Genomic DNA, 14712 nt, shown 5'->3' on the forward strand with positions numbered 1-14712 from the left:
TGAAAAACATAGAAATGCTTTGTGTATTTCATTATATTTTTCATAAAATTAGTGAAAAAGTGAATATGTTTTTATTAATTTGAATAGTTTTTTATAATGAAGCAAGTGGATACAAAACAATTTAACAAAAAATAATCAAATTTCTAACGAGAAGCTTTATGAAAGAATTATTTCAATTTTTTAGGCTTATTTTCCATCCTCTTATTCTTGAAGAAACTCCGCTCTTTGTTTTTCATTTCATTTTTAGCTTGAGAGAGAGAAATTGAACGCTGAAAATAGTAACAACATAATGAGTAACCTTATATGTATATAATAATACTTATTGAGTATATTTTATAATAACAAATGATCGTATGAATATTATATATTACGTCGCCATCTTGTGCTGGAGGTTTAAATTTATATGCAGCCTTTGCTGGCATGCCACTGCGGCGCTTGAGCGCTCCCAGCGCCATCGGTGATACGCGTTCACCGCGAGACATTGCAGCGAAGCGACGATTCACTTCCGAAGCCTGACATCGGTCAATAAATCAATAAAAAATAAATTAAAATCAATAATATAGATCCATCGATTCAAAAATTTTTAATACATTTCTTTGTAACAAACCTATACCACTAGACATATATTTAAGGACTCTATATATTATACATATATATATATATATATATATATATATATATATATATATATATATATATATATATAATACTAAAAAGATTTAAATAAAAGATAATTCACATCGAGTGTGTCCCCTTCCATGCTGCTGTCGCTGAACAGGTTGAAGAGCATATTGTCCAGTTTAGGTTCTTGGCGTGGCATCGCAAACTGCGTCTTCTGGATGATAGGTGAACTCGGTTGCTGACTCTTCTGTAATAAATATTGACACTAAACATTTTCACTTTCAGTTACATAAAACAAAGTTATGCATAAAGTGTAGATCTCATAAGCGCAGCGTACCTTAGATCCAGGTGTGAGCATGACGGCGTTATCGTCGAGCTCAGGCTCCAGGCGTGTCGCGGACGGTACCGGACGACCCGTTAACTCCTTCTGAATGTTATCGATTGTGTTTTGCATACCCTGGATCTTCTCTTGGAGACGTTCCTGAAACAGACCAAATTACTTTTAGTAAGACGATCCAAGACATAACAAAGTAATAAAAAGCTAGTAGTAGTAGATCAATAAATATTGCCAAAAAATTTTTTTTACCTTTTCGTTTCTCATCTCCAAAATTATGGACATTTGTTTTGAAAGTTCGTCATCTTTATCCTGAAAGCAAGGAGTTAACATTATCGAAATATAAACGACAGTCCATTAATGAAATTAATAAATTAGAATATAATATAATAGGATAGAATGTAGAATAACTTACTCTGACAACAGTTTCCAGCTGTTCAATCTTCACATTCATCTTCCTCTCTTTTTCCTTCACATTGTCTCTTTCAACATCTATCTCCTTCCTGACCTTCTGCAAGGTGGTCTCCAGCTTGGACCTGACGTCAGTACTTGTCTTCAGTTCCGACATCAGTTGTGCGATGGTGGATGCTTTGGAGTCCAACTCTTTATCTCGAGATTCAATTATACCAGATAACTCTTTAACTTTCTCTTCAGATGATACTCTGTATAGAAAAAAAAACTTTAAAACCGATTGAATTTTACAAAGAATAAAATATTTAAAATTTTAGCATTTATGTTAACTTGCCTAAAATTATTGTGAGTATTTTCGATTTCCTCAATATTTTTCATTAAGCTTTGAATATTAGCCGTGAGTTCTTCAATGCGGACAGATTTTATATTAGACTCTTCAAAAGCTTTACTAAGATGACATTTTACTTCATCTTTTTCTTTATTTATCTCAATTAATTCTTGATTTAGTTTTTCTATTTCTTCTTGACAATGAATCAAACTCTAAAATATGGTGACAAAGATTGAATGTTTTTTAGATCCGGCTCGAAGGACCAATATTTGATTATCTGTTTTTGTATCATAAAATCCTCCATAAACTTCTACTGTATTTAAATAAAGGTATAATCTATCACTGTTATTTATTAGGTTGAAGAGCCCAGGTTACATTTCAGTAAGAAAAATACTATAAGTTATTTTATAACGTATTTACCTGTTCATTATGATTTTTTTCGTTTATCAAGCGCTCCTTTTCATCAATCAAAGCTGCGATTTCTTTCTTTAGATTTTCTAACTTAGCATTAGCTTCCTAAATATTAGAAAAGTTTTATTTTAAGCAATGTTTAAGAGTTTCTTATTTAAAAAATATTCCAAAAGAACCTCGGGTTTAAATTAATAAATACAAACTCAATGTAGCTTATAGCCTGACCTCAAGGTTAATTTTAAGTCCTGTAACGACAGTAGAAGTGTTCAGCTGGTCTTCTTCCAGTGATATGAGCTTCTCCTGCAAGCTGTTATTCTTCTCACACATACTCTGAGTGAACTGCTCCTGATTGTTCAGCGCTTTTTTCAGTGAAGAATTTACTTCTAGAGCTTCCTTAAGACTTTAAGTAATTTTATATATATTTTAGTTGTGATTGATAATATTGTTCTATTACTTACCCAAAATATCTGTTTGCGATAATTGATAAGGATAATAATTGTTAATTGAAATCAATTGTTATTGTCCAAATACGGCGGTTTTTATAAATTGGTGGTTGGGTCTTACGTGGTGGTAAAGCTTCGTGCAAGCCCGTTTGGGTAGGTGCCACTCGTGACCTACTCACCATACCTACCACCAAACAGCTAAACTTAATGTAGTTGTGTTGCGGTTTGAAAGATGAGTGAGAGAGTGTAACTACAAGCACAAGCGACATAACATCTTAGCCCCCAAGGTTGGTGGCCTATTGGTGTTGGTAAGAGGTGGTTAATATCTCTTCAGTACCGATGTCTATGGGCAGTGATAGCCGCTTACAATCAGCTGGCGCATTTGCCAGTCTATCAATCTATATTTAATAAAATGAATGACTTTCTTGTGCTTCTCTGCTCTCCCCTTGTATACAATTCTAGCTAGTTATAATTAATTTTAATTTAATGCCAAAGAATAATATAATCTGTATACATAGCAATATAAGCCAAATTGCTGTTAGTAATTGTAGTTTTTATATATTGTTTTAGATTTTAACAAATATATAAAGACAACAAATAAAAAATGTCATATTTATTTTGACCTGTAATTGCTTTGTATGGCTAACAGTTAGTCTTACTCGTTTTCCTGTTTCATCAACGTGTTCTTGGCTTCAGAGCTCTGAGACTGAAACTCTTGGATCAGCTGCTTCATGTCTCTTTGCAGGTTTGAAATTGTTTCATCCTTCTATAAAGTCGGTATGAAAACATAACGATTTAATGTTTTTATCTATATTATAAGTTAGTTTCTGATCGCGTGAAAGGGGGGGCGGTGTTAGGTTAGGTTACCTTATACCCCATTTCTGTACTGACTTTTTTATTGTTACTATTATTATAATAATAATATCCTGGGACATTTTTCACACACGGCCATCTGATCCCAAATTAAGCTTGTACAGAGCTCGTACTATGGAAACCAGACAACTGATAAACTACATATATTATTTTTCTTTTGTAAAAACATACTTATATAGATAATTACACCCAGACTCAGGACAAACAGACATGTTCATGCAAACAAATGTCTGTCCTGGGTGGGAATCGAACCCACAACCTCCGGCGTGAAAGGCTAGTATTTACCAACCACGCCAACCGGCTCGTCATCTATTAGTATTGTGTCTTTGTCAATTTTATTATTATACACTATTTAATAATAATAATGTCCTCCGGATTGATTTTGGTCATGGCGACCAATCTCAAGAGATATATATATAAATGTATACTTTCATAATTCGATAGAACGGTAATCCGATACGACCGGAAGGAGTTCAGGTGCAAGACCAACGGATTTACGTGCTTTCCGAGGTACAGGAATGTACACACTTCCCACTTCCAGACTCCGGGCTGCTACTGAGAATTTTTGACAAAGAAACCCAATAACTTTTTATTGCCTCGACATGGGATTTGAACTTAGGACCTCGAGGTCTGCGGTCTTATATTTGGCAACTAGACCAACGAGGCAGTCAAAACTTGTACACAATCGGTTAGAAGGACATAACTATAAATGAATAACACAAGTATCAATCGAGCTATACAAGTATCGATCGAGCTATACAAGTATCAATCGAGCTACACAAGTATCAATCGAGCTATTATAAAAATAACCTTTTCGATATTAAAGTTGCACACATCTAGTTTTCTATTCAAGTCATTGACGTTGCCCATGAGATCCTCCCTGTACTTCTGGGTGGCCTCTAGCTTGTTCCTTAGATCAGATATATCAGAGTCCGCTTGCTGCTTCGTGGCGGAGAACAGCTGTAACAGCTGTTTTTGGTGCTCGCTCGTCATTTTAACTATAAAATCAATTATAATAATTTAATTGTGTTTAATTAAATACGTATTTATTTAAGCACAATATAAAATTTAATTTGTTTTATAGTAAATTTATTTTAGACACAAACTTATTTTTTATTTTTTTGATCGACCTGATCAAAAAAATTTGAAACCCGAATAACAAATAACGGTGATACAATATTTCGTTTTGTCTAAAGTACACCAGGCGACCTTACCCTTGTCCTCCAGTCCACCTATAACCTGTCGATTCTTCTCATCCACTTGCATCTGCTTATGCTTGATATCTCGAACAAGTTGTCCAGACTTCTGGTACGCCTCACACAGAGCGGTCTGGTCAACCTTACATCTAGACAGTGTATCTTTCAAACGCTCACTATAATCTTCCAGGACTTCACAAATTTCACGAGTACTGTTCAGCCTACGAAATTAATGTAGTTGTAATACTTCTATGTTTTATTAAAATCCTGCACTAAATTCTAAATGCGTTGTCTATAATTGATAAGGATAAAGTGAAAAGGTATTTCTCAAGTATTTAATAAAATACCATGAATGGGAACTAGGAGGTACGTTTAAAAAAAAAACTATTATATATTGAACGGTGTTAAAAATTCACGACTGGAATCTATTTATAATTATTATGTAGCAGGTATGAGCGATTTGTGGTTAAACAGCACTCAGTAAGTATTAATTAAATTCAAAAGTATTTTTTGTATTAAACTTGTGACAGGACACACTTGTTCAATGTGTCGGGACGCAGTCTCAGCTCGTCCTGATACTGTCCGGATATCGTCTCGTGCTGCATCTGTACCTCCACCATGTTCTGTTGCAGCCGCTCATGGTTGCCTTCAACTTGTTGTAACTTTTCTTTTAAATCCCAGTACGCTGTGTCTTGAGCCACCTATATTATATAAAATTCTTGTACCTATCTATATTTTGTCAATATATTTTTATTTAGTTTAATCATACAAATACATAACATTTACTTTATTCTAAAATAATTTCATAGTTATAAAATCACGTTAATAAGAAAACTACCTTCAGTTTTATTATTTTAGTAGTTTCTCTGGAAACTTTTTCGCGAAGTTTTTCTACTTCTACGTTCATTCTCTTTCTGTTCGCAACTTTACCTATATCTCCAATCTCCATGATGTTATTGAAACAACAGGAATTATTTTGCAGTTCTATCAATAAAATAATATGCTCTTTCTTCAATAAATTTAAAAGCAAAATGGCGCGAAATGCGTCTCTTTTTTTTTAAGCCTGTTAGTATTACCACTTAGCTAAAATCATCCGTACATTCAGGCCAATTTTGTTTATAATATTTTATATTTTTTTACGTACTATTTTATTGTTCTGTTAAAGAAAATGAATGTTATTAAAAACGTATAAGGAGGTATATATGCATAGTTTTTTTAACTACTAACTTTTTCCTTCTATTTTATTTTCTTTTGATTTAACCAATAGTTTGAAAAAATTAAAATATTGAACCTATTATTCTAAATGAATTTAATGTTTAGTTTTATGTAATATAGTTCTTAAAAAACTAATTTAATAACGCATCGCCGAGAATGGTAATATATTATCTTTTATAAATAATTAATAAAATATATCCAAAGATTGTCCATTGCCGTACAGCGTGAAAATGCGGCCTGTTTTATGGGCAGCTTTGCGTTGGTGGGGATCGGGAGGATCTTATATAAATTTGATTTGCTTTTGCAATAATAATAATTATTCAAAAATATATCCAACTATGTAACAAGTTTTCCATAATACTTATTAATAGTTAAGTTTTACTTTTACATTTTCAATATAAAAACTAAGCCTATATAATTTTAATATTGTTATTATTTTATCTATACTCATTATATCCTACGCCAACTTGACAGTGACGTTTTAGGCGGATTTTGTGTGCCAGAGACGAGCTGTCAATATACATATTTCCATTATATCTAAAAAATATTAAAGGTTAGTTATGTAAAATTTATTTCTATTCATTTCATACAATAACCGTTACATCGCTTTGTATTTAAAATATCATAAATTAATGAAATCAATTATAACACCAAATAAAAAAATATTTCCACTGAAGTTATGTAACTGCTCTGTAGGTTGTTAAATTGATTTTCAGATGCTTAGTTCATCATTGTTTAGCGGCCTTCGGGCAGCTCGTACCTCAGTAATGGTTACCAGGAACCTAGCAGCGGCACAAAAGGCCAATGACCCTATTCAGCAACTCTTTTTAGACAAAATCAGAGAATACAAAAAGAAGAGCGTGTAAGTATACGTGTTTCTAGCTTCTTTTGTCATAAATTAACTCGCAGGGCCTATATAACATTAAATAATTCAGTTTTAAAAAAAAATGCCTATTACATGACTTAATAATTTATATCTAAACCAAATTAAATTTTAATTTTCTAAGTCTTAGGCCACGGTGAGTTGAAAAATATCCTACATGTACATTGTGTACATTTATTACATTACTAAGATGCTAAATAATATAGTTGTTGTATTTAAGAATAAAAATATTAATACTTTTTAATTATGCATGTAATTTTCAATTAAAAACTTTAATCAGAAGTACAATCTTGACACATTTCAGAAAAGACCTTTTTGCAATAGAATCAAAATTATATTTTCACATTTGATTAATATTTTGCTATAAGAAATAGTCAAATGATTCAAAAATAACATCAAATCAACAAAAAATAATTACAAAATGAGAAAAAAAAAATGTAATCATAGCACTAATTACATTTTTGTTTAATTTTTTTTTTGTTTTATATAATTTAGCAAACAGATATGTTTTTAATGTTGATTTAATATTCTTTTATTATTTTTTATAAATTATTAAAATTAAATTATAAAATAACAACCATTGATATTAGAAAAATAAGCAAGTGAAGTAGACAACTGCTATGATATTAGCCCAACAAATATAATGGTTATTAAAACTTGAAATTAAATGCTATTATTATTAAAACATATAAAGTAACGGTTCTTAAGGAGACAGTTCAAAGCTGTTTCTACCATACATTTCTACTGTAGCACAAGTTGCTGCATGTTAATGTTCTGCCCTGTGTAAATTTCCTAATGACATATTTCTGTTAATTATTTTTTTATAAAAACTCTTACGCATAGAGGTCATATTCAGGGTTACATTAACATATTTTATCAACTGACCTGTTTAAGATATAAATTTATATAGATCTACAGCAGTAATTTTTATTTTTCTAGTGGCGGCAAATTGGTAGAACCAAGCCCAGCAATAGAGAAAGAGTTGAAAACGGAACTGGAAAAGCTTGAACGTCAGTTTGGAGGTGGAAAAGGAGTAGATATGACTTCATTCCCCTCATTCAACTTCCAAGAACCAACTCTAGACCCTATTGATGAACAAGCTCCAAAGAAGTGAATTGCTGTACCATAAAAAAAATAAAAATTAGATTTAAAATAATCAGTCAAGTCACATACTAAATGTGTTATTAAAGCCTGATTAATCTGTATGACTTTTATTTGTTTCCAAATCATTTCACATCAATTTGAGAATACGTTGATCATGGGCAAGCTGTGCAATGCCTTCAATTTGTATTAGGCTTTGTTGCCATACATAAATTCAGCGAAATGAACTTCTCGAATAAGTTCGCAACTCAATTTAAAAAAAAAATCTTACTAATTTATGTAATGAACTTCGAGTAATCTTCCAAAACGTAGAAATCTACTAAATATGGTCACACTGTCACGTAATGTCACCAATAAAAAAATACCCACAAACGGCGTATAACATCTTGAATGTGACGTTGATGGTATTTCGATAAACTGCTCTTTACTTTGGTCTAGCAGCTGCTGATACTGAAATCCTGCGTACAGATCACATGATGAACAAAAAAAAACGTCAAATCTATGCTTAAATTTTTCTTTTTTATTGTTAATAATGTACTACCTTGCTCCTTAATTTTATTACTCAGGTTTCACAAATATTTTCTGCAAGTGATCACTGTAGCGATGAGGCCACGTCTTTGCTCGCTTTTAACCACAAGCTTATTTTATAATACCCAGTTAGTATAGTGCTAACTCCTGTGCTGTATTTATATATTTTTCTCCTCTGTTTTTCTAATTTATTTTGTTCGGGCTATTGAAGAAAATAAGTATTATCAATAAAAAAAACGGCAATAAGGGTATAAAAAAATCATTCAAAACATACAAACATATGTTTTTATAAAATCTTATATAGTTTAGTTTTAATTAGATTGAAAAAAAAAACGATACTAAACAAAAGGTCAGGTGTGTAGTGTAGACCATGACAGCTCTTTTCAAAATACCAAAAGTAATGTGATTTTTTTTCTGTACTTACTTAAAATCGCATACTTCTTATTAAAATGTATTTTTTTCAGTTTTTTAGCACTTTTTATTCTTAACAATGTTTATTCAACGAAATTTGTGTATAGAAATGAAAACACTTAGTATTAATTGTCTATCCTTATTTTATTGTCTTTGATTGGGATTTTCCATAGTCGAAAAGTCAAATAATAAAATGTATTGAATGATTGAATATTTGATGAATTTATTGAAATTGATTAAAACAAGCCACAAGCAGAAATAACTTAAATATAAATAATTGAGGTATAATTCGCTGTGCGTTATAAGTGTGCACAAATGTGTTTTTTAGACTATTTATGATGATTGATGATAGCAGATTATATTATTAGGTCAAATAATTTAAAAAGGTAAGTGTAATTTATTTTTGTTTTAAGTAACAGTATATTGTTTTGTTTTTATTACCACAAAAAATAATATGAAGTTTGTAATACTTTAGATCTCTTAGTAATTCTGTAACTAGCTAATATATATATATATATAATTATATATAATAATAATAAATAAATATATATATATATATATATTTATATATAATAATTATATATATATAAAAATACATATATAATTGTTACAGTAGAATCTTATGATAATCTGTTTTTTATACTGGACGAGCAAATGGCCACCTACTGGTAAGTGGTCATACCATCAATAGTAACATTGTTAGAAATGTTAACCGTCGCTTACGTTGACAATGCGGCACTATCCTTGGGAACTAAGATGTTATGTCCCTTGTGCCTATAATTACACTGGCTCACTCACCCTTCAAACTGTAACACAACAATACCAAGTACTGTTGTTTTGTCATAGAATATTATAGCGTGCACAAAGCCCTCCCACAAATGATCTGAAAAAGTAATTGAAAATGTTAATTATTATTGTAAATATTGTGAACTCATAGTAATTAAACAAAAAGATGTAAATATTCAGGGCCGGATTTATCTTTTGTTTTTAGACAATGCCCAAGAAATACTAATGTGGCTTCTGGTTTATTCTATAATTTGAACTAAAAATGAATTTTAAATGTACCATATGCTTACTTCATTTTTAACATTCTGTTTTCAAGAACATATACAATGAAGGCAAAAATTTAAGTACTTGAATATCTACAAAATAGCTTGAGCATAGTATTGTTTTGTGTTGCGTCTATAATTACATACAAATTTTAATTTAAGGTGAACATAAGAAATTAAAACGAACTTATTTTAAACTAATATAACATTTTTTATCATATAATGCTTGTATGAAAATATTAGTGCAAACTTTAATAATATAATCTTTCAAGTTTTTTTTTTAACTAAACATTTTGTAATATATATCAGATTAGCAAAAGTATCTGTTATTAATTTGAAATGATTTAATTTCAATACTTGATAAAATATAAATTGTGCATTAAGTAATTAAGTTTTGAATAATTTTTAAAACATTTTTGTGTTTATAAAATATGTTAGTTAATATAATATATTATAAAAATATTTATATTGGAAATTAGTCAAAGTCAATAAATAATTGATTTTACAAACAATAAAATGTAATTATACATTAAATATTGTTAACATTTATTGTCCATAATTTAAAAAAAACAAAAACTGCAGAGTACCTGATACTGCAATTAAAATTAAATAATCCGATGAGACAGCAATCCTAGAGAGAGTTCAGGCACAGACCCAATGACTCATGGTTGTGGGTGGTCAATGTGGTTTCTAGACATGTTAGTAGTGTTACGATCAATTTTCAAACTTCGCTCTGCTATTGTTATTTTTTTGACATGAACTTTAGTCTAGGGAGTTATATAAAGTTAATAATTTCAAAAACGCACATACGTACGTTGCATGTTCATATATATCAGAAACTGTACAAATTTTTAACTCGTACAGAATGGCTTAGCAAATGCGAGACAAACATAGAAATATTAATTTATAAAAATAGCTAAACTTATCTCGCCGACTCATAGACCTCTCATTTCTATGAGTCTTATATAGCTCGTACAGTAATTAAAGTCTATTGCGACCACAAGAGAAATAAAGACAAATAAACAACATTGACATTTAATTGACGCGAAATAATTGGTCGAGATCTTGAAGAATCTATGATTTTATTATGGATTCGTGAAAAAGTAGCGTCTTAAATGTCGGCGAAGTTGGTATAGAAACTTTAACTAAAATTAAATTAGATATAAGAATTTCAGTCGAATAGTGTTGTATTATAAATAAAGTAATATTAATCAATGCTGTATGTGTGTGTATGTATGGGCAAATCGTATAAATGTAAATCTAAAGTTTATTTTTCTTTACTCCTTCGATTGGAATAGGGTTTACACAGTTGAATTACTCTTGGTTATATATTTTCTGAATATAAAAAACTAAAAGTGGCAAAAGTTTACAAAGACATTATTATAAACTATTTCGTGGTATGATAGAAATAAATAACAGAATTTGAAGGAATATGATATATAATTTGAAGGATAATGAATTGAATTGTTGATATTTATGAAGAATAATGAATAATTCAATTAATTATCCTTCATAAATATCAACTCGTAATGGTGAAATGTAGTGGAATAAGTTCCAAACCCCTCAAAAGAGAAGAAGGCTCATTAGTAGGGGCATTTGGCTGTTACTTTATTTTTCATCAACTTCAACATTTATATGGAATTAAAAATACGAATTTTGTGTTAATCATATTATATTCTATTGTATTACAGATTTTGAAACTATGGTTAATAATATTGAAAGTGATAAACTGTTTCGACTGCTCGACAACGAGACAACAGAGGAATGGAGTGACGAAATGTGTATTCGAATATCATTAGAAGATGATTTTCCGGCCATAGTTAAAGATACAACTATTCAGAAAGTTATCATAAATAGATTCCTCAATTTTTATTTATCTGGCAAAGTTCAAAAAGGCTTAAATGCTAGGGACATTATTTTTGCAGTTATTGCAATAATACCGTATTCATTAGGTACAGAAGACGTAATTTGGCATAAAAATCATTACAGTGATAACGGAAATCTATTCTTTTTGACACCGGAAGACAAATTAAAGATGGAAATAAAAAATATTCTTACTCAACAACAGAAACCAAAAGATGATCAGCTTGAAAGAAATAACAATATACAGAACAATGAAACAAAAACATCAGAGAGCAGTTCTATCAATGACTTTAATAAGGAAAACGAAAAATGTAGTGATTGTGATACGTCTGGTACACATGTCCAAGAAAATGATATAGTTGATGACAAAAAATCGACAGTAAATGAAAATAATGACACGAATGAAAATACAAGTGATGATATTGAGTCGTCACCACTTAAAACCTTGGTGTGGTTTAGGAAAAAAGCTGTTAACAGACAGCCAATTTGTATTGAAAATATTGAATATGGCGCAGCGGAGAATGCTGCCTTTTGCATATCTTGTAATAAACTTCTCGACCAATGGGATGATGTAGCTGCAAGAATATACTTAAAATATTTCTTTGGTTTTGCTGCCTTAAGTCTAATGAGAACGGTCGCAAAGTCGTATCAACATGTCATCAAAATGTTTCTCAATACATTCCCTAGAACTGTCGCATTTAGCACGGATCGTATTAACTATTCTCCTCCGAGTAACGCTTGCGTGACAAAAAGTTTTAAAACTTTTAGACGACTTGAGCGCAAAACGCAAATAATGTTTGCAAAATTAGTTATAAACTCATTTATGCTTAACTACAGGGCCAGAAATGAAACCCATCTTTCTGAGCTATCTAACACCGGTGGTGTCACAAATATGCTTAGAGTTACTGTATTGTCTCATTTATCTTATTATGGAATGGAAATTATAAATATGCTACAAGAAATCGCTTCTAGAACATCTTGTTTCAGTACGGTATTTGAATCGTTATGTACAACGGAGACAGCGTCTTCGTGGAATAAAGTTAATGATTTCTTTAAAAAGTATATGTTCGAGTCAGCACGCCAACGCACTTTTCACTGGGCACGAGTTATTGACAGGAAACAGTTTAAATATCTCTCATGTGAAAACAATTACGAGTTAGCAGTTGTAATTGCAGTTTTTGTCGAGAAACTTACTTCGAATGGGGGGATATGGAATGCGCGATGGGTGAAATCTGGAAACAATTTAGAAACATATAAGGAACTTGGACGTAAAATGTATGAAGACTTTCTTTCTGTAAGAAATCTTTCATATTCCTTATTAGATTGTGAGGAAATTCTGAACGAGTTGAAATATATTCTTAAATAATCGCATTTCATACAGTATATTGATTATATATAATATAGGACTGCCTCGTTGGTCTAATGGTTAGATGTAAGGCCGCAGACCCGGAGGTTTTGTGTTAAATTCCAGGTCGGGTCAAAAAAAAAAGTTATTGGGTTTTTCTAACACAAAACATAAGCTACAACTAAATTTATAAACGAATATGATTATTTAAATATATTAATCGTTGGTTACTGAAAGATAACTCTGATCAAAGTCAGATTTACCGATCGGACTAAATGTAGACCGCTCATTCGTCGCATATCGACCGACCAATCAAATTATTAAAGAATCTAGATAATGTGCTAGTTCACAATGTTGGACATCCGTAAGCTTAGGACAATATTTACTTAAGCTTATTAATTACAATATTTAAATTACGTTTACTTATAACCATTCAAATTCTAATTATTTAAAGTAACTGATCAATGTAAAGCGGAGGTAAAATAAAGAATCTCTTTGTTTATTAATAAATAGAATTATATGTTATTTGCTTCATTTCGAAATATTATTAACGTTATTTTATGGATGTTTGTATTAACGTGTTAAACACGGTCTCACCTATTCAATAATAATTTTGTACAAATTAAATGATAATATATACATTGGAGTCTTTAATTTAATCTATTAACTTATATGTTACCAGGTTAAGGCAAATATTAGTTTTCAGATTGAGAAATTGAGTAGATTTTAACTTATTTGAGGAAATCTTAAATATATTTCTTTGAGCAGGCTTGGAGTTAATGCCACCACGCTGCTCCAAGCTTGGTGGATGCACCTATTATATGTATATAGCTGAAAGTGTATGTATTTACATTTAGTAGGATTATTGTATTAAGGATTGTATGTAAGGGTCTATTATATTTAATATAATAGGTATTTTGCTTTTTATAGATAGTAAAAATTGGTGATAGCACAACGGTGATGTAAAAACTCGCAAGTTCGTTACCTAACCTTACCTAACCCCCTAGGCAGTCGCCACTTGCAGCACAAGCTTTAAGCTTAATTGGAGGGATATATAGGAATGTTAGCAATTTCCTTAAAATAGGCGTTGCTATTATTCCTTTAAAAACAGGCTATATAGTGTCGAATATTTATGTTGTTTAAATGATTAAACTAACCCGCATTGGAGCAGCGTGGTGGAATAAGCTACAAACCTCCTCAAAAAGGGAGAGGATGCCTTAGCCCAGCAGTCGGACATTCACAGGCTGTTACTGTAAATGATTATATCTACACACTTAAATTTATATGCGTAAATTATCACATAAACAATAACTTATCGTATTATATAAGTATTTTTATATGTCTGCACGTTTTTATTTCCAGTTTCACGATCTACATAGTGGTACCTAATCAAATATCTATCAAACAAAATGCAATCACTGTATTAGGTCTTAGAACTGACAGGGCCGGATGGTTCTCCTTAAGCCTGGAATAAGTGTAGATGAGAAAACGGTCGGTAATAGACTGACTCCAAAATCTAATTAGTTTTATTCCTCAAAAAACAACGTCAAATGCCGAGAGTCAAAATCGGTTGATTCTTAACTTGTTTTTTAGTAATTGAAAAACCGCGTTAAATGCTCTCAAAACTGATTAATTAATTTAGAAGATATTGCCATAAAAAGTTTTCAAAAAAAAAATAAGTGCATTTTCAAAATTGTTTT

At 30.8% G+C, this 14712-nt stretch overlaps 3 protein-coding genes across 3 annotated transcripts; 2 read left to right on the forward strand and 1 right to left on the reverse strand.

Annotated features, from left to right (window-relative positions):
• Positions 1-68: 68 nt before the first annotated feature.
• Positions 69-5570, reverse strand: LOC126776146 (interaptin-like). Its single transcript, XM_050498446.1, has 14 exons — positions 5456-5570; positions 5155-5318; positions 4636-4838; positions 4232-4419; positions 3208-3314; positions 2331-2505; positions 2115-2210; positions 1701-1906; positions 1371-1617; positions 1208-1267; positions 959-1102; positions 740-868; positions 372-512; positions 69-269 (listed from the first exon to the last, which is right to left on the reverse strand). Exons 1-14 carry the CDS (start codon positions 5564-5566, stop codon positions 168-170), a joined length of 2073 nt encoding a protein of 690 aa, XP_050354403.1. The 5' UTR covers positions 5567-5570; the 3' UTR covers positions 69-167.
• A 712-nt stretch (positions 5571-6282) lies between these two features.
• Positions 6283-7916, forward strand: LOC126776054 (ATP synthase-coupling factor 6, mitochondrial). Its single transcript, XM_050498320.1, has 3 exons — positions 6283-6385; positions 6549-6694; positions 7655-7916. Exons 2-3 carry the CDS (start codon positions 6549-6551, stop codon positions 7827-7829), a joined length of 321 nt encoding a protein of 106 aa, XP_050354277.1. The 5' UTR covers positions 6283-6385; the 3' UTR covers positions 7830-7916.
• Positions 7917-8974: 1058 nt separating this feature from the next.
• Positions 8975-13494, forward strand: LOC126776058 (uncharacterized). The gene is made up of 2 exons (XM_050498326.1): positions 8975-9141; positions 11496-13494. Exon 2 carries the CDS (start codon positions 11507-11509, stop codon positions 13031-13033), a length of 1527 nt encoding a protein of 508 aa, XP_050354283.1. The 5' UTR covers positions 8975-9141; positions 11496-11506; the 3' UTR covers positions 13034-13494.
• Positions 13495-14712: the final 1218 nt, after the last annotated feature.

Source organism: Nymphalis io, chromosome 19, assembly GCF_905147045.1.
Source record: "Nymphalis io chromosome 19, ilAglIoxx1.1, whole genome shotgun sequence".
NCBI classification, from domain to species: domain Eukaryota; kingdom Metazoa; phylum Arthropoda; class Insecta; order Lepidoptera; family Nymphalidae; genus Nymphalis; species Nymphalis io.